At 40.3% G+C, this 20,176-nt stretch overlaps 1 protein-coding gene across 2 annotated transcripts; it reads left to right on the top strand.

The window, feature by feature from the left end:
• The first annotated feature begins 3,697 nt into the window (after positions 1-3,697).
• Positions 3,698-18,694, top strand: FRRS1L (ferric chelate reductase 1 like). 2 transcript variants are annotated; one of them, XR_011724426.1, is made up of 6 exons: positions 3,698-4,187; positions 5,912-5,996; positions 6,476-6,614; positions 8,367-8,473; positions 10,164-10,410; positions 10,865-18,694. XR_011724426.1 is itself a non-coding variant. In XM_071736811.1 (5 exons), exons 1-5 carry the CDS (start codon positions 3,980-3,982, stop codon positions 11,035-11,037), a joined length of 852 nt encoding a protein of 283 aa, XP_071592912.1. In that variant the 5' UTR covers positions 3,839-3,979; the 3' UTR covers positions 11,038-18,694. The 2 variants fall into 2 exon arrangements, 1 of the variants encoding a protein (XP_071592912.1); XM_071736811.1 differs by lacking the exon at positions 8,367-8,473 and having other exon boundaries at positions 3,839-4,187.
• Positions 18,695-20,176: the final 1,482 nt, after the last annotated feature.

Genomic DNA, 20,176 nt, shown 5'->3' with positions numbered 1-20,176 from the left:
GGACATAGTCTTAGTCTTTAGATTGCTGTATGCTATGCTTTCGGTAAAGAATCTGGAGACATTGCTTTTTTCCTACATTAAATTAATTTTATAGAAAGACTGCTGTTGTGAGCAATATTGGCTACAGAGGCACGATTGCCCTTGGAGCAAGACCAGGTATATAACTCAGTGAAGGCAGAAAAAGATTTACCAGTGATGAACAAAAGATGATCTTATGATCTAATGCAGTTTTTATTTGGTTTGTAACAAAGTTAGAGTTTATATTTTCTTGCCTTTCTCCAGAAAGCAGTTGCAGTTCTCTTGAATCAGTACCATGCCTCCAAAAAGCTGACTTGTCTCTTTGTTTAGTAGCACACACCATTTTCCTCTGTACTGTTTTGTTTTTTCTAAGGCATTTACTTAGTTTTTTCTTTTTTCATAGGTCATATTCTTGGTCAACTGGCATTTGACATTTTTTTCCTTTGTCAATCCACTTTGTACAACATTGTGAATAAGCTCCACATGCAAGACATGCCTAGCATATTTTCTCCCATATCTTAGTCTTAATAACTAACACAGCAAGCATGTTTCTGTAGAGTCACAGGTAGTTAACTGGAGCACATGATAAATTACTATTAATGAAATCAGGTTGATTTCTCAATTTCTAAAATTTGTATTGTTTAATACATGAAAGCTTAAGATAAATTACTGGCAGAGTTGATACATTGCCCATATTGAACAAGATTGTGGTAAGGGTTTGAGAAAACTACATACAAATTACAAATTCTGCTTCAGGGTACTGCAGTTATTGTAAGAAAACTGCTGTCTCAGGAGCCATTTTGTTCATCAGCACTGGTGGATACATTCTGATTTTTCAATGCATGTTGATTTGATGGAAATAACCAGGAGCGCTAAGCTTGAAGGAGCTGAGAAGGGGACAGGGCAGTGTGAACTTAGCCAGCTTCAACTTTTTGGGTGAGGTGGGATGAACTCATCAAGAGCTGAATAAGGAATTTGAGCCTCTTGTAAGAGAACTATCAAATGGAGAAAACCTCATGCACAGAAGCAGAAATCAACTAGATGGATCAGGGATCCAGCCTAACTGGCCATAGCAGCAGGGGGGCTGGCAGAACTTCACGTGGAGGGTCCCAAAGGAAGAGTGGGCAAAAAGGATGCAGTGTTAGGGGTTTCTGTAGCCTAATGGTCTGCCAGCATCATTGGCCTTTCCCCACTCCTCCCTTCACTAGTCAGGCAATCATCTTACATGGCTGCTGGGATTTTACCCTTCCATGGGAGCTGCAGTCACACCTAAGTAATGCAGTTAGATACTCTGAGACAATATTTTTTCCCAAGTGACTTATTTCTTAAGCTTGAATTTCTAGTTCAAGTACCACCAAACATGTAAGCCTCCAGGAGAAAGGCGAATGTTGGGTGACAGAGCCAAGAGAGGAGGTAGGATAAGCATCAAGAGATGGCTGGGGATAAGTGTAGTCTCCAGCTCTGGGAAGATCACTAAACTAAGCACTAGCATCAGATAATTGACCAAGTTAGGGAACAGCTTTAACTGTGTAGTGACTTTGACTGCTGGGTTCTTCTAAGGCAGGAGATGATGGCACATGAAGTGGTGTAAATGAAGACATCTCTACTTCATCAAAAGCAAGAGGGCTCTGGCTGTCAGAGTGAACATGATGTGTCGTGTGTCCTAAGAAAGGCATTACCAGCACGTGCAAGCTGCAAAGCATGGCATTCAGAAAGTATAGGTATTAGAGGATTAAGGCTGCTCATATAAATGCACCTTAGTCTGCTATTGTTTGAGGGGTTTTTTTATGGCAGCCTTAATCACTTGATCAGGTAAAGACCTTCCCCACAGAACTGCTACTGCGTGGTAGCAATATAGTTGCAGTGCTTCCTGCTTGCTGAAAAATGAAGGTACTCATTAGTGCACCATCAGTCTCTATATAACATTGTTTCCTATAAGCAATCTGTTTCTGCAATATGGATAACTTTCAGGAAAAATAAAGGGGCTTCAGGTGAAAAAAAGGTGTCTGGAATTACTTTAATTTCTAAGGATTTCTTAGGAGGTAGTCACATGCAACAGGGTCAGTTTCTCAGCCATACCTCTACCTTAGAAAATCATTGTAGCTCCACTGTAATCACAGACATTTAGCTTAGCGATCAAATTTAAACTGGTAGGTGTCATGTAGGTACACATAAGATATGATAAATATCCTAAGTGTTCACTAGTTCTGTGAAGCATCACCTCTGTCATAGTGGGCTAAAGCTGGTTTATAGGGAGGAAAAACCAGCATGCAGCTGACAGCTGTTTCCTAGCTGAGCAAATGCTTCTTCACAGGCATCTCAACCCTCAGCGAGCTATTTCAAAAAGGAGGCAGGGGGCTTTCATCAGTCTTGATTATTGACAGAAAGAATAAGCTGCAGTCATATTTTCCTGTTAGCCCAGCTTATAAGGGCTGTCCTATTGGCTTTTGGTTTGTTAATTTGCTTTCCTCTGGGTTGGTACAGATTGCTAGGCTCAGTGAGGTGGGAAGAAGAGAATCATTACCTGCCCCTAAACTTGGTGTTGCTCTCCTATAGCTTTTCCATATGCTACTATGGAACATGTTGATTTTGCGTGCCACCAAAATTGCCTTTACACCTTATTTTTTACACCTTTGTGGATGTTCCTCTATTTGCAGTGACAGACAGTATTCTACTCCAGTGGACTAAAGCGTGGAGATGTGAAGTAAGCTCCTCCACCTAATGCAGCTGAGCACAGTCCGGTATTACAAACAATTGCTCAGCCCAAGAGGATGAATTTATCCCTAATGCAGCCTAGGTCATGGGCAGTCTCAGTGTCCCATCAAAAGTTAACTCAGTTCAGATATTAATAATAAAAAATTAAATATTTAAATTGAGGGTTATTTTAATTTTCATAACATTGTTGACTGTTGCATCTTCTGTCTCCCATCCTCAGTCCCTCCCTCCTTCCCCCATGATGTTTTGCTGAATTTTCTTCCAGACTCTCAGAGTATAACCTTGCATAGCAATATAAAAAAAGAAATTATAACCAGAAGACAGCAATCCAAACTCAAGGAAAGTGCCATTTCAGTGAACATGGGGCACCAAAGGTCATTGTTCCTCCACCAACCCAAAGATACCACAGCACAATGAGAAAGCAAGCATATCCCCAAACCCTGGCTGTAAGTCCTGCATCAGACACGAGTCCAGGCAAGGCTGTGGGGGCACAAGCCAGGATTTCTTTCAGGTTTGCCAGGTTTTGAACATATTTATATCTCTGCAGTTACATATAGCATAAAGTACAAAGCAAGAACACACAATCGGATAGCGAATGCTTTCTAGCGTGGGGGTTTACCTGAAATGAGTGTTAAGTTGCACTGTGCCTTCAGTCCAGTCTCAGAAGTCATTAAAAGTAAAAAAGAAGAAGAGAGATGAGTTCGCCCAGCAATTACCTAGGAGGATTTACGACCTCCTCTCGAAGCACATGCTGGGAGGTTTTGGTGTATCGAGGCCACGGGGGGGTGGCCAGGGACTGCTGATTCTGCTCCCCTGAGGGATTGTACACTGGCTTGAAGGAGGAGATGTCCCAGCGCCGGAGGGGCTCCGGCTGGCTGGGGTGTGCTCCCGGCCTGGGGCTGGGGAGAAGCGGGGATCTGGTGAGTGGGAAAGGCCGTGGTACACCCCCTGGTCCAGGCGGGAGGGCTCAGCAGTGCCAGAGCTCTGCCCGGGACGGGCTGTGGGCGACAGCGCACCGCCCTTACGCACCGCTACCCCAGACTTCCCTCCTTACACACCGCCCCCGCACCTTGTCCCCCAAACACCCTCCCGCATCGTCCCTTCAGCCACCCCCACAGTGCCTCCGGCACCGCCCGATCCCGGAGTCGGCTGAGCTCCGCCGCCTCCCTCGCTCCGCCGCCGGCAGCGCAGGAGGCGCGTTCGGGCGCTGCCGGCGCCGCCGCCTCCCCGCCCCGCCGCCGCCGCCATGGCGGTGCGGAGCCGCGGCTTTTGGCGGCGGCTGCTGCTGCTGCTGCTCCTGGCCGGCTCCGCCGCCAGTCCGGCGGAGGAGGGCGGCGGGCGGCGGGAGGCGGGCGGCGGGGACCAAGGCGAGGAGGCGGCGCAGCCTCACCACGACTCCTCGTACAGCACCTTCGCCAGCGAGTTCTACGACCTGCGATACCTCTCCGAGGAGGGTGCGGCGGCCGGCGGGGCGAGCCCGGCGCGGGGAGGGAGGTGGGGAGGGAGGGCCGGGCCGGGTCGGGCGGTTGGCGGTGGCGGTTGGCGGTGGCGGTTGGCGGTTGGCGGTGGCGGTTGGCGGTGGCGGTTCAGCACGAAGGCCAGCGCCCGCCGCCATCTTCCGCCCGCCGCCGGGGCCCGGGCGGCCTCCAGCCCTGTCTCTCTGGGGCCGAGGCCGAGCCCTCGGAGAGGTGTCGGTGCCCCCTGCCCGACGGCCGGGCCCTCCGCAGGGCTGGCGCCTTGCTCTCCTCAGGCCCCGGCATCTCCCCCAGGCGGGCCGGGACAGCCCGCGCCGGGAGGCAGAGCCGGTGAGCGGGGCCGGCCGGTGGCGGATTACGTTCCGAAGTGCAAACCCCTGCTTGAAAAGCCTTCTTGCTAAAGCCTCTACTTGACTTAAAATATGAGTTGTTTTTTTTTTTTTTTGTTTTTTGGTTTTTTGGTTTTTTTTTGTTTTCAAAATGCCCTGTGATGCTTAAGTAGTAAGATATATAGTAGTTGAGTCTGGGTTTTATAGCTTTTTTATTTTAAATTACAAATGTCAGAATGGTAAAACTCAAATTTTGTGGCTAAGCTGCGCTTAAAATCGGTTGTTTGATACATTTGACAAAAAGGGAGGAGTTAGAATATAGTATGTCCCCTGGCCAGTCTTTTGGTGATGCTCTGCTACAGGCTGCAGAGAACATTTTGCCAACTTTATACGTTTATGCTGGGTAATTCACCAAAGTCCCTGACATGGTTAATGGAGTGGTAATTACAGCATACTTTCTCTCTCCATCAGCACTGTCAAAAATCTAGGAAAGTATATCAGGGCTCCCAAGTGGCTAAAGTTGTGTAGGTTTAATGTTTGTTTGCAGGTGCTGTAACGAACAGCAGTGTTTTTTTCCTATTCAGTGCACTTTCAAAAGACTTTCTAGTTTCACAGACTAGCACTGTGTTTTTCAATTGGCTAAACAGAATGACATCTGATTAAAATACCTATGTTCATGCAACAGACATAAACTTCTACAGGTCAAGACAAAAGGTCTCTGCAGAAGTGTCTGCGCTATGATATAGGAGACAGGGGACAGCTTGGAGTCATAATTCTGATTGTCCAACTCTTCTCAGATGTTGCTGCAGGTCATCACTGCAGGCAGTTCCCCATTTTGATACTTTTACCTCTTAACTTGATGCATGTTTTATTTTACTTCTTAGTGGAGGATGTATTATGAGGTCCTTTCAGTATCCTACAGCTCTCAATCTGGTGCCCTGCGTTTATACTTAATGCTGTCACTTACAGCTAAGGAGTCAGATTTAGTTCCCTTGATGGTTTTTCTGAGGGCACTAAGAATGCACAAAGAGATAGCTGAGGAGAGATCCCTAATTGTTATCTGACTGTGCTATTTCATGTTCCTGCTCCTTTTGGTTAACTTTTGTTCTCAGTGTTAGCAAGCAATGCTCCAGCATACTTTCCTCTTCTTGGCTAATGGAGGAAACTTGGGGAAATTTTTGTTTTCAGTTATCAGTGTTATTTTGGTACCTGGATCCAGGGCCACCTGAGCAAAGGACTGTGTATATGACAAAGTAGTCCCTTGTCTGAACAGCTCAGTTACCAACAGACAAAGTAAATCACGTTGGAATCCTTTGCTTTGGCATTTTTACTTTTTATTCTTTGTATTAGTAATTATTTATCCTCATTGTACAGGTTACCCTTTCCCTACTGCCCCTCCTGTGGATCCATTTGCAAAAATCAGAGTGGATGACTGTGGAAAAACAAAGGGATGCTTCAGGTCAGTCTGAGATACGAGTGCAGATACCTATATTTTTGTAGATGCTGACCGATTGCTTTAGAGACCATATAAATGTCCATATTAATTTTAAGAAATTTTTATTATTTAATAATGTAGTTTATAATGGTATGTACTATCTTATTTGAGGAAACTGGGCTATTTAGGAATATACCTTAGTTACAGACCTGCAGTTATTCCATGTGTCTTATATTTTCATGAAGCACTTCTGAAATCAGGACTAGGAAGGTCAACAGAGTAATACTGTGTAATTAATTGCTTGCTATAGTGTTTAAATACTATACGTTTAAGCACTAAAAGAGTAATAATCACAATTCATGGTACTTTGTGTTTAGCATAATGTAGTATGCTTTGCTACCTTTATATAAAAATACATTCCTTTAGTTTTTTTCTTGCAGAAATATGATTAAGTTCCCCAGCAGGAAACTGCAAGGCCAAGTTACCTATATGTTTCCCTGTAGGTACGGTAAGCCCGGATGCAATGCGGAGACTTGCGACTATTTTCTTAGTTACCGCAGAATAGGAGCCGATGTTGAGTTTGAGTTGAGTGCCGATACTGATGGCTGGGTGGCAGTGGGATTTTCCTCAGACAAAAAGATGGTAAGAGATGTGCAACTCTTCGTGTTGACAATGTGCACACTTTTACATGCTAGGATGTAAGTGGTTTATTTTTGATCTGTCAGAAACAGAGCACGTGGGGGAAAAGTGACTTGCTGAAAACTGTCTCTGTTGCCTCCCAGAAAACTACTTTGTCCTTCATAGAATCATAGAATTGGCTGGGTTGGAAGGGACCTCAGAGATCATCAAGTCCAACCCTTGATCCACTACCACTGCAGTTACCAGCCCATGGCACTGAGTGCCACATCCAGTCTCTTTTTAAATATCTCCAGGGACGGAGAATCCACCACTTCCCAGGGCAGCCCATTCCAATGTCTGATCACCCTCTCAGTAAAGAAATTCTTTCTAATGTCCAACCTAAACCTCCCCCAGTTGCTGAGAGTTGCCTGGGAAAAGAGACTGACTCCCCCCTGGCTACACCCTCCTTTCAGTTGTAGAGTATCAAAAGTTATAGAGAGTGATAAGGTCTCCCCTGAGCCTCCTCTTCTCCAGGCTGAACAGCCCCAGCTCCCTCAGCCTCTCCTCATAGGATCTGTGCTCGAGTCCTTTCACCCGCCTAGTTGCCCTCCTTTGGACCTGCTCCAGGACCTTCTTAACATGCCCTTTCTGTTTTTCACTCAGAATTACAAAAGTATTTTGGTTCCCTTCTCAAAGTTCTCCCTTCATATTCATAAAGCCCTCAGGAATAAGCCAATTCATGTGGAAACATCCTGTCAAGTTTTATGGGAGTAGTACTTGGACAAAAGTCACATCAGAAACTAAATGGCACATAATTTTATTCTTCAGTAAATCATCTCTGGCTTCCAGTAATACAGATACAGCTTTTGCCATTAAACTTTGGAAATATTTTAATATTTTGGGGTTTTTTTTTTCATACCTGTGTGTTTGTTCCAGAGAAGCCACAAACAAGTGACAAAATGACTACTGCTATTTTAAATATACATGCTCTAGACAGCAATGTTGTTGAGATTTATTCTTCTAGCTCTCCTAGATTTTATTGGATTTGTTCTTATGCTTATCCCTGTACTTACTGTTTCATTCAAAAGCTTCCCTTTTCATTGTTTGTTAATGAGAAAAAGAAGAGCATATACTGTACAGACTTTAAAAAAAAATGATCAACAGATGACTGATGCAGATATGTTTTGTCTGTGATCTGCAGTAAAATGTTCAGGATAAAAATGCAGTTCATAGTGTAGGTGTTCATATACAGAAACACTCCTGAGTATTTTAAAAAATACCCAAAATGACATAAACCACAAATCATAGGACAGGAGTGTTTCTTGTGTAGTTGTAAGCAGTAGTCTGAAAAAAATGCAGAATTTAGAGGTCCTAGGCTAGGACCTGCAGAAGTCAGTGACAAGACACACACTGACTTAATAGCAGTGTTATTAGACCCAAAAGAAGAAACAGAAAGAAAAAGTGAAGGCAAGTGATGTTTTTTAGTCATTGCTGTGTATATTTTAATGTAGCAATATAAATAAGCCCAATAAAGCTGTCAGTCTTTTGTGTCATAAAGAACAATTCGTAAGACACAGTTTATTTTTGATGTTATGAGGAGCATTTTTCAGCCAAAATCTGGGAGGAGTTCACATACTTGTTTGTGCAAGTAATCAACAGTGTTTTTAAAGGATCTCAGCATCTTTAAGTATTTGGCCACAAGGTATCAGAGGTTGTGTTGCTGGTTTATAACTGATAATAAACTGATTATAAGCTGATTATAACTGATTATCCCAGGGTCCCACTGCCTGCACCTCATCAGTTCCTTGGAAAGCACCCATTACATTTCAGCCCAGATACACCCAGCATCATGTTAGGTCTCTGCCTACAGTAAGAAGAATAAAGTAAGTATAAAGGCTTTGCTTCCAGTTTTGCTGCATATGCAAATTAATGCCTATCAGTCAGATGGGCTAAACCAGCTAGCACGTGTCTTCCTTTATTGTTCCTCTGCTGACTTTATGCTTTTTTATAACTTCCTGGATGTTTTGGTGTCCTGGGATACAGAGGCTGCAATGGTAAAATGGCTATGGATTAAAACAGCTTGGCTGTGAGAAGTGGGCTGTACCATGGAGGCACTGATCAAAATGGTGTGGCCTGGATACCTACAGAAATTCAGGAAAAAAACTGATTTTGTGTCCTCAATAGACTTTTTTTTCAAATTCATGTGACCTATTTCTCTGTCTGAAATATCAGCTTGCTTTGCTACTTGCAGGCTTTTGTGCCTAGACAGGGTTTTGTAAAGTCAATCTATTAATTGCAGTTCAGAATGCTTTTTTCTTGCCTTCTTCTTTTCTATGTGAAAACACCTTTATTTTTGCCTCTGTACTTATGAATGATGGATTTGTACTCAGATGTATAAAAATTAAAAGTGGGAAATAAGTTCTGGAGAGCAAGGATAGGCTCAAGACAGAAGCTGCAAAGGTTACCAGCAGTAGTGGTAAGGTGCAGAAACTGTTCAGTTATGTGTTTAACCTGGTTGTCCCCTTTTTCCCTCATTTTCAATGCATCTTCTACAAACCCACACAGCAATATTCTCAGGGAGCTGAACTGCACCCTTTTGCTCTCTTTTTGCTGTAACAAAGGTACGGTGGGTGCTTTACCACTTTGGCAGTGACCTTGCTTGACTCTTCTAGCAACTGTTTTAATATTTCTATGAATGATTTCTACACTTCCTGCTGTTCATTGTTTCTTTGCTTGATTGTAATGCTTGGTAGCTGTTGATACTCCATGAAGCAGCACATACTGATTACTCTTTTCTTGTATCTTATGATGTTCTTCTGTATGCTGTTACTGTATGCTGAACATGTTTCACTTTATCTTGAGATACCAGAAGAGATGCTCCCTTACTTGAATGTGAGAAGAGATTAGAAAAAAAAGACCACAATTTACACTATTATTTGCCCATGTTTTGTTGATTCATCTCCTATATCTTACCAAATTTTGCTGGATTTCTGTCCATGATTTGATGAAGTGGATTTTGCACATATCAGTGGTTCAAGACCGCCAGTTTTTATGAAGCAAGATCCCAGAACTTCACAAGTTACAATAGAAAACAGCCTTCCACCAATCAATGGTGTGATGACAGGGTGACATAATGTCTTATGAATATATATATGTTAGGTAAATTAACTTTCTGAAAGATCCAAATGAGAATTCAAGATAGGGTAAGTAAATATTACTATCCACTTTATCTGATTGAAGACACATGGTTAGGGAAACAAAAATTTAGTATATGTAACTTAGAAGGAATGAGAGCCCCAGGTCTTGGTTAGTTTTTAATAATCATAAAATCATAGAATCGTCTGGGTTGGAAGGGACCTTTGAGATCATGAAGTCCAACCCTTGATCCACTACCGCTGCAGTTACCAGACCATGGTACTGAGTGCCACATCCAGTCTCTTTAAATATCTCCAGGGATGGAGAATCCACCACTTCCCAGGGCAGCCCATTCCATTAAAATTATATACATAAATGAGGAAATGCTTTGTGAGACTTTTGTTCTCTTTCTACCAATATATTTTTCCCATGTTGTAGGGAGGAGATGATGTCATGGCTTGTGTTCATGATGATAATGGAAGAGTCAGGATACAGCACTTCTATAATGTCGGTCAGTGGGCTAAAGAAATCCAGAGAAATCCTGCTAGAGATGAAGAAGGGGTTTTTGAAAACAATCGTGTAACGTGTCGATTCAAGCGTCCTGTTTATGTCCCCCGAGAGGAAACCATCGTAGATCTGCACTTGAGTTGGTACTATCTGTTTGCTTGGGGTCCAGCGATTCAGGGTAAGTTGATTTCCATGCTTCTGACAGAACTGGGGTGCCCAAACTGATAAATGTCTTTCAATTATGGTATTCTTGTTGGACCTCCTTTTTTTTAAACGACCTAAAGTTCTGGTAGCAGGAGGATTAAAACAGGCATGAACAAAAACCCAACAAATAATAGTCCTACCTGTTGTGGGGTTTTTTGCTACATAGTTATTATTCCCACTCCCAAAAGATAAATTTAGTTAAGGATAATTCATAACACAAAGTTCTGATTTCCTTTGAAGGATGTTCGTTGTTTGCTTGAATTCAATTTATTTTATTTAGAAAGCAAAGAAATTATCCTATTCAGTGGCAGTGTAATATTGCATGCTCCAGTAGATTTGAAAATTACTTGGCTTTCTACCTGATTCTTTGCTAAAGCTATATAAAAAATGCATCTGATGTTATTTATTTCTGCCCTTACCTATTAAAGGTTCTATAACTCGTCATGATATAGACTCACCACCTGTATCAGAGCGTGTTGTCAGTATTTACAAGTATGAAGATATTTTCATGCCATCAGCTGCCTATCAGACCTTCTCTTCTCCATTCTGCTTGCTTCTCATTGTTGCACTGACCTTCTATTTATTGATGGGAACCCCATGACCGGTGGAAAATAGCAAGAATTTGTCAGTGGAATTTTCTCAGGATGGACTGCTATACAGATGGACAATGCATTTTTCTATTTGAATTTATATCACACTGCCATCATCATCTAGCTGCTTTTGATCATAGTTAGATTCTCAGAAGAACAAAATAACCATCTCCTTTGAGTGGCAGAGTGATGACAAATCATTTAGGAATAATCAGTGAAAAACAGAAGAATGTTTTCCGTGCTGTGACTGCTCACTTAAAGGAGACTTGTAAAATCAGTGTGCATGTGTGTGTATGGGAGGAGTGTCTGTATGTGTGTCTAGGCAAAATCAGTGGTGGACATCTTATCAAATAACAAATTGCCTTTCAAATTGCTCCCAAAAAGCAAATTTGCAAAAACATCATGCTGTTTGGTAGTTCTGGTGCAGATCGCACAACTCCAAGTGCAATTTCTGAACTTAAAGTCAGGATACCAACATTGCAGCATAACACCTGCCCCTCAGTAATGGTCAATTCTCCCAGATTTTTTCGTGGTTTTCAGGGTTTGCTTCCTCTGATACTTGCCAAAACTAGGCTTGCATAATCAATCATTAACATGATTTTTTTTTTCCACGGAAAAGAGGTGATGAATGTCTTTGTAAAAATAATGTTTCAACAGCCTTCTTGACAGAAATGGCTACTTCTTTTATGTTTTATGGTACAAAGTTATTTAAGCAAGGGGAAGGGAGAATACAGTACTGTAAATTCTCCATTCATAAGAAAAACACGTGTACACCATAGAGAATATAGAAGTTCTTAACAAGCCATTGGATGCCCTCACAATGGATTAAATTGATTTTGCTCTTTTTGTGAAAAAACATTAATATTGCCAACACGTAAATATGTTTTTAAGCAGTTGTGTAGTACTACAAAGTAGTCTGGTTTTCTGTGTTGTATGACTGTATATCCTGATCTTATTAAAGATTAATATGGGCAGCTGGTACTAGCTTATAAAGAAATGGAAATATAATTGAGATTTTTTTTATATAAGGAAAGAGAGGGATAAATAAGAAAACCAGTATCTTTAGTTTCATCAAACCATTGTTAAAATGTAGTTACTGTGAAAAAAAAGATGAGCTAAAGAGGAAATACCTTAGATTTTTTTTAATTAAAAAAAATATGAAAAAAGGTAAGTGCTAAATATTACCAAAACAGAAAGTATCGAAAGGGTTTTATGAGCCACAGAATATTATGAAAAACATAGATTTCTTGTAGAGAATTTGTTATTCATATAATAGGAAATGTACATGTAGTAGTCAAATGTGCTTAGGTAAAGTTGCTCTTTCATTTCACAACTTGCACTAAGATTCTATTTACATAGAATTAAAATTTGGATTGTGCCAAAGTTCTATCTAATGTGGTACACTTGAGGACTCTGTAATATCTGGTAAAGTATGTGATGGACCTAATTTCTATTTTCATTGCTGCACAGAGTAAAAAGATTAACTAGCTTTGGTGGGTTTGCATTATTATTCACAGTCTGAAGTTTGTAGACTCATTTTTAGGCTCAGCATTCTTCAAATCTATGCCTAAAGTATATGAATTAGGTTTGAAGATTAAGTTATCTCCATCATAAACACTATCTTTATTTCAATTGAAAGATTGCTTAGTAATATACATTTCCATACACTTCTTTAAGAATTTATTCACTTAAGAGTTCAGGAGGCTGAAGAGAAATTCGGAATGGAGCAAACTTTAGAACTGCATACAGTAGTTTTATTTAGTATAAATTAACTGGATAACTTACTCATCATCTAATGAAATACATGGTATAGACCACCTGAGAAAGAAGGTCTGCTTTGGTCCATAATGGCTGTAAAATTTAGCCTTAAGATTGGCTGAAGCAAAGAGCTGAAGCCTTGGATAATGAGTTTTATATTCTGCAACAAGGTTCAGTGAAGAAATCATTAGGGAAAATTCTTTGTGCTAATTTGTAGGCAGCTGAGGTAGTGCAGTCCCTTCTCAGAGATCACAGCTATTTAAAGTAGCCTCAGGGTTTCTTTAGTTTCTGGCCTTGTATTAGTTTCATATATTTACCTGATTACCCCCTGAAGGGCTAATCTAATAATTGAAAGGTACTGAAGTAGGATAGTAACCCATTTTGGCTCCTCATTTCTTTTTTAATACACTTCTGGATTTAGGATAGTCTGGCTGGACCCAGGCACAGGAGTATAATAAAGATAACACCTGTAGAGCTGCTTTCTGCTTACATGGAGTCAGATATAGTTTAAAGCTCAGGCTCTAAAACAACATCACATTCAGAGCAGAGGCAGAGCTGCTTAAGGATATGTCTGCTGCAAAGAATAAAGTGTTTCAGTCTATAGCCCTACCCATGTTTTCAAAGAGGATGAAAAACACTTTTTTTTTTTCCTTTTCCTTTTTCCAGTTTGTCAGTGTGCTGTTTGGTGGTTTTGTCATTGTATTTTTCTCTTGTTGAAGTATTAGCAGAAGTGTGCACTTGTGTAAAAACTTTCACCCAGGCTTCAAAGTACTTAATTAGCACTAATTAAGTATTTTTAATCAAATGGGAGGAAATAAAAGGCCAGCAAAGAACAGGAGAGCAAAGAGCTATTGTTTAGCATTTTAGTATTGAGTTCGTCAGAGAGCAGCTCTTCTGAGTGGGTAACAGCAGGAATATGAGATTGAAGTTGACAAACAAAGAAGGTACAGTGTATAAAAATTGCTAATCAGGAAGAAATGTAAGATGAAAAAGAACACAGAAGAAATGAAAAGGCTTTAACTCAAGTGGTGTTTAACTTGGTAAGCCTTTACATTTGAGTGGACATAGTAACTTGTCATGGAAGATATTTTGTTTTTTGTGTGCTTCGTTGTTTGTTTTTTTCTTTTTGGTATTGATAAGCAAGACTAATCCCTGTTATACAAAGTTACTGCAAAGTAATTTTTTTTCAAAGTAATTTCAGGTGTTTATGGCATTTCAAATAGGTTGGGGGTTTTTTTTTAGTTTTTCTAAAAAACAGGTACCAACACAAACTAGAGGAAAAAATCTGCTTTGGAAAAGGAGGCAGATATTTCCTTCCCCAAATCTAGTAATTTTTAGGTTCTTTATGGTGACTACTAGCAAGCAGCTCTTAAAGAACATTTTTCCAAAGTGCTTTTATTTTAAGAATTACTTGCTGCAGAGTGACCTCATACAAAGGTATGGTGGTTAGAAAGTGTATGTCTAGAGTATTGTGTCCTTTGGAAATTTAACTTTGATTGCTAATTAGAAAGATAGGACTGGCAAAGACTGTAAGGTATTAATTGATATTCATGCATTTGGGCTCTCCGTGCAGAACAAAATCCAGATGTTACTGTTACTTGTTACATTGACCATGTTATCACCCTCTGCTCATTCTGTACATCTTATCTAGAATTTTTTACACATTCTCGTGATCTTGCTAACCTGAGAAACCCAACTTTGGGTTAAATGCTGTCACAGCTGTGCTTGGCACTGACTTTTCCAGTCTTCAGGGATTCGAGAATGACAGGAGCATGGTGTACATTAATGAAAATAGCAAACAGTATGACCCATCCTACCACAAACCTTCAAACAGGTGTATTTTGTTTTGGCAAACTGTGGATAGTAATTTTACTGTGAGTGTTAATATCTCATCTTCCCCTGGACAGTACCATGCTGCTTGTCACTACCCTGTGTCCTGTCCCTGTTTCCTCAGATGCCTTATGCTATTTAGCGAGATGATTCTGAGAAGTTTTAGCCCAGCTGTGAGGAGGAGTTTGTGGGTAAGGAGGGCTGACAGCTGTCTTCATGATTATTCAGGTCACAATTAAAAATCTGTGTCATTGATGATACTCCACTTTTCTGTATGCAAATGACTGCTAAAAATTTAAAGGAAGATGTCTGTCTTATCCTTACTTTCCCAACTGTTTTGTGCATCCCATGTACAAAGAAGCAAATTATTCTCCTTTGAGAGAACAGTCTCTGGGTCTTTCTGATCTCTTCTGGGGCCGCTTGAAGTTTGCACAATGTTGTACTTACACGCAAACTTCTTAAAATTAATTAGTGTTTAAATTTCTGACTGGTTTTGTTGATTTGCTGCACTGATATGTGAGCAGGTGCACCCCTGCCCTCCTCCTCTCCCCCTTCCCCCTTTTTTTTTTTTTTTTAACATTTCCAAATATTTTCCCCAAAGAAAAATATTGGGTAATATCTGTAGGAGAAGGAAACATATTTCACATAATTCAAAAAGGTCTAATGCCACTTCAGAGAGAACTATTGTGAGAGAGCTAATATTTTATAGAAAGTGTGACTTTGTATAGAACCTTAGGTTTAGGATAGACATGGAACAGGCTTAGATGGTACAGTTCTTGTGGTGTTTCATGGAGCTGTGTATGTGCATAACTTGCATGAATTGGCATCCCCTGTTTCATCCCTGAAACAACATGTAATGAACTGGCAAAGCTTGAATGCTGCACAGTGAGGTCTAGGTAACAACAAACAGGTTGAGACAGAGGAGTAAAGAAATTGGTAGTAAGGCTGAATGACAAGGAAGGGTTAATGGTTTTGGTATAGTGCCTGGTTTTGCCTGAGTTTACATGTGGCAGAGTACATCTGGCACTCTTTAATCACAAGGAAGTTACTACTCGATGTGAATAAAAGGAACAGAGTCTGACTTAAATGCAAGTGTAACTTTTATACAGGCCCTAGCTGTGTAAGGGCTGGTGTGAGCACAAGTTCAAAGTATGCCTCAAGATGTCTGTTGCCATCAAACTGCCAGGTAAGAGCAGGAGGCTTGATCTTGCTTCAGAGGTATGAAAACCTGCCAAGATGCTGTGGACAGAAGTGGCATTCAGCTGCAGTGATGTACCTACCTGCTGGCCATTTGACAGCCTCCTGCTTCAGCAGCTGGGATATCAGAAGGTGGAGACTCTACCTATGTCTTTTCATAACAGCTTTCATTGTATGTTGTTCCCTAATTAAAATTTCATGCAGTGTGTTAATGCAGATCTCCCACAATCTGCTCAGTGCAGATATGGATTTAATTGGAAGGCTTTAAAAGAAATTTTCCCGTTTCCTGAGTAAAAAAAATTAATCAAAAGAAAATAATTTAGTGACTGTGCATCAACTTCTCACACTTTTTTAATCTAGTTATGTCTGTGCAATTTATATGTTGAGGGCTTCTGACTTTTCAGGTACAGAGTAAAATATATGTAAACCTTCATTTTCTAAATGTTTTATTAGTATGAAATAATGACTTACGTAACTTTTTTTTTTTTTTACACTGGAATTGGTAAAAATTTGTATGCTTGAACTTGGTTATTAACTTATCTAATTTGGGCTTGGATAGTGAGGCAAAACAGTATAATTTTGAAATGTCAAGGAGGATGTGTGCAGCTTGTGGAGCTGATAGGTGTGAAAAGGCAGACTGGAAAGACATTTTCTTTGAAAATCTGATCTGAATTGGCAATAGCAATTTATCTGCCATAAGGAAAGGGGCAGAATTTTTACTTGGATTGCAAAATAGATTAAATTGCACTCATGGAATATCTCAAGTTGGAAGGGACCCATGAGGATCACTGAGATCTGCTCCTCTCAGGACCACCTGAAACTAAACCATATGACTAAGAGCATCATCCAGATGCTTCCTGAACTCTGATAGACGTGGTCCTGCAACCAGAATCTTTTCCTAATATCCAACCTGAACTTCCCTGGCATAGCTTCAAAGTAATTCACAACTGTTGCTTTTGCCCTAATTCTGCTTTTCCTATCTAAGTAAGAATGTTCCTTCAAACCAGCGTGAGGCTGGAACATGTGCAGGACTTCACAGCCCATATTTTAGAACAGCTGCTGCTCTGTATAGGTTAGTTTTGATCAGCCATTAGTGTCTATTTAGGAATGTCCTTACAAGGTGAACTTTTATATGGCACTCCTAAGAAACTTTCTATCAAGGTCTTGTGTCAAAGAATTACCTGGTAGCAGTACTTTTCTGAGCTGCTTCTTACAGAAATACTTACAAAAATTCATGTTTACATACTTCAAGAAGCAAGTGAATTTTTCAAAAGTGCCAAGCAGCTGCAAATCTTTTGTGGCTCCAATGCCTACTCAGGGCAGTGAACATTTTATGGCAAATAGTGATTGCAATGTGTTGCCTAATTTAGCCTGACATCATTCTGTTCCATTTCATAACATGCTTATTAGTAGAAGACTGAACAATGGAACAATTCTCTTAGGTTGTGTGCCAAGGAATGAAAATATTCTTGCTGATTGTTCACAACAGTGATTAGCAAAGCTTAATGGAAAATACTCTTCTCAGAATTAATATTTAAGCAATGTAAATTTGCTAGGTATTTTTGTGTGTGTTCAGTCCCAGATTTACATGAGAGTTGAAAGCAAAAGGGAAGACTCTGCTTTGGTGATAAAAGAAGACAAACCCCCAAATCCTGTATGTTCCCTGACCTTATTTTAGGGAGGACAAAGTCATCCAGAATACATAGAAACCCGAGATGTTCCCTGCTAGAGTATTATGTTTGCAGTTTTTATACAATAAATTTGTGTCACCTTTTTTGGTAACAAAATTAGTCTTACACTGTTATTTTTACAGCATTATTTTTTTTTCCAAACCAGATAAAATAAGGGAAAGTTCAATAAGTCAAGTAAACACTGCCGTATAGAGTATTAGGCTAGTAGGAAGGGAAGCACAGATGCCATATTTAAATGTAGAGGGGGAAAATCCTATTATTTAAGTACAAAATTGGATATCTGGTTCTCAAATACTGGACTGCTCACATGTTAAGATATGATTTCTTTTTAATTTTTTCAGAGTGCATGATATGAAGCCAGTGATTAAAAAATGGAAATAAAAAGAAATTACCACAACAATTTTTTTCTAAAGCTGGAAACATCATTCAAGTCTTGACAGACGTAGCGAGAGCTGAAATTCCAAACCTATTAACTCACTAGAAATATGTAATTGTGGGACTTTGATATTTGTACATGATGTCCCCAGCTTTTCATTAGGCAGATATATTTTGTTAGTGTATTTGAAGCATCATGAGTTCTGTTTAGGTTGGAAAAGAGAACTGGTATGCCTTGGTATTTCTGATTAATATACTCTGACATCTGGTTTGCTTTAACCTCTTTGCCAATAAGCAGGCTGTTGTAACTATGTTAACTCTTGCCACTTTGTTTTGTGTTACATGAAGTGTAATGGTTGAACCTGAAATGTCACCTTTATCTTTTGGCTTTGTTCAGCCTTCTTAAGACTAATCATAGGTGAAATAAGCAACCTGTAACTGTAGTGCTGAGTGGTGTTCTACGTTCTTTATGCTAGGCTCTGTTCTGTATGCTAGTATCCAGCATCCATGTGGAGTCAATGAGCATTTGGTCTGGGAGGAGTGCAGAACTGGGGTTTTGTAGTCCTGAAGCAATTATCAAATTTCTCTGTATTTGTACACTAGTCTTTTCAGAAGGATAATACTTAATGAATACATAATGGAATTATGGTGACCTACAGGACTGCTTTACAATCAGTGCATGCCCTAAAATACTGCTTTGTAACATTTGTTTTATACTAAGTGTTGGTGTTCAAGTGAGCCTTGTCAGCTATTTGACAGTGACAGATGACAATATTTATAAACCTGTTATAATAAATGCCTTTTTAGTCTAAGGAAATGTGTGGTATGACATTTATAAAGGGGGGAGAGGAGAGGTCTCTGGGGCTGGAGAAGTTTGCTGCTGCCCTGGCTTAACAATTCCTTTCTGTGCCATGGGTCAGAATTTGTTACCCTGAGTAATTCTGCCTAAGTGAGGCTGGTCATAGTAGCAAAGTAACAGATGTGGGGGACTATTTTTCCCCCCATCATCAGATTCACAGCAAAGCTGCAATTAAATGTATTCATCTGTATTTTAACAGAGTATTCATCCAATTGTCATTTCCTGTAAGTAAGCTGAATGTAGAGTCCCTGGTGGTGACCTCTATGCTCTGTTTTTGCAACTTATTTAATGCAACTATAATTAGGCTGCCAATATTGCAAATTTGGGTGTTCTTTAGCTACTGTAGTCACTGCCCTATTATTTGGCCAGACAGAGCAGCTCCTGAAGATGTCAGAACAGACTATGGAGAAAAGATGATGAAATTATATTGGAGATGGGGAACAGAGAGGAGGAACTCACATACAGCAAGCAAAAGCAGCTGGAGAAGTCTCTCAAACAGGGATGCTTCAATTTCTGAGAACTCTCAGGTTTGAGTAGATGTTTTAGCTCAAACAGCTAAGAGCTGGCTCAAGGCACCAAGAAATTAATTGCCTTTGCACTTTGTGCTCCATTTCGTGTGTTTCTAGTTTTGTTACCCTATAGCTGCAAGACTGCAAGGGTAGCTGCAAGAAAGGATGAGTCTCGTGAGTGTCAGCTACTTGCACACTATCTAAATGATCACGATTAACAGAGGCCTTAAATACACTCAGTCGAGGGTCCTAAATTTGTCCTGTGCTGCATAACATCTGACAGAGTGGTAAGGCATTTTGTCACAAAACTGATGAGGCTAAAATATCCTCCTGTTACTCAGACCTGTATATTCCACTCTTCTTCCATGCATGCAGCTGCCATGTGGGATAACCCTGCAGGACACTGCTCTGGGTTTTGTTCATAGCAAGGTCTTACTGGTGCTGTGCTTTGCATGCTGGCCCACTGAGTGAATGTTTTGTGTTGGTGCTGTTGACTGCTCTGCCATAGCACTGAGCATTTCATTCTGCTTGTGAACTGAACAGTTCATGGTCTTCTACCTGAGTCACTCAAGTTTCAAGTATAACACTGCTGATAATATATCAAATACTGCAACTGAGACACTGAACAAAGTTTTCTTTGCAATTAAGTCTGTCACAGACATAGTCATAGGGTACAACCAGAGCTGGTGTTTCCAAGAGCTGGTTGTCACTTTCCTTTTACCACTGTTTTGTAAATGAATGTTTAATTTGGAAACATTTCATCTTGGCAGTTGATACATATAAAAGATTTCCTTCTTTAGCCCAAAAGGCAAAGGTATGTGCTATTGACTGAGATACAAAGTTTGTATCTTAATGATGAACTTTAAGGATTTTTTTTTTTCCTTTTGTCCTGCTATTATGGAAACTATAGTTGTTTACATAGTAAAGTATT

Source organism: Heliangelus exortis, chromosome 2 (genome assembly GCF_036169615.1).
Source record: "Heliangelus exortis chromosome 2, bHelExo1.hap1, whole genome shotgun sequence".
Lineage (NCBI taxonomy): Eukaryota > Metazoa > Chordata > Aves > Apodiformes > Trochilidae > Heliangelus > Heliangelus exortis.
Note: the sequence above shows the minus strand (reverse complement) of the source record. Positions and strands in the feature narration are given on the sequence as shown.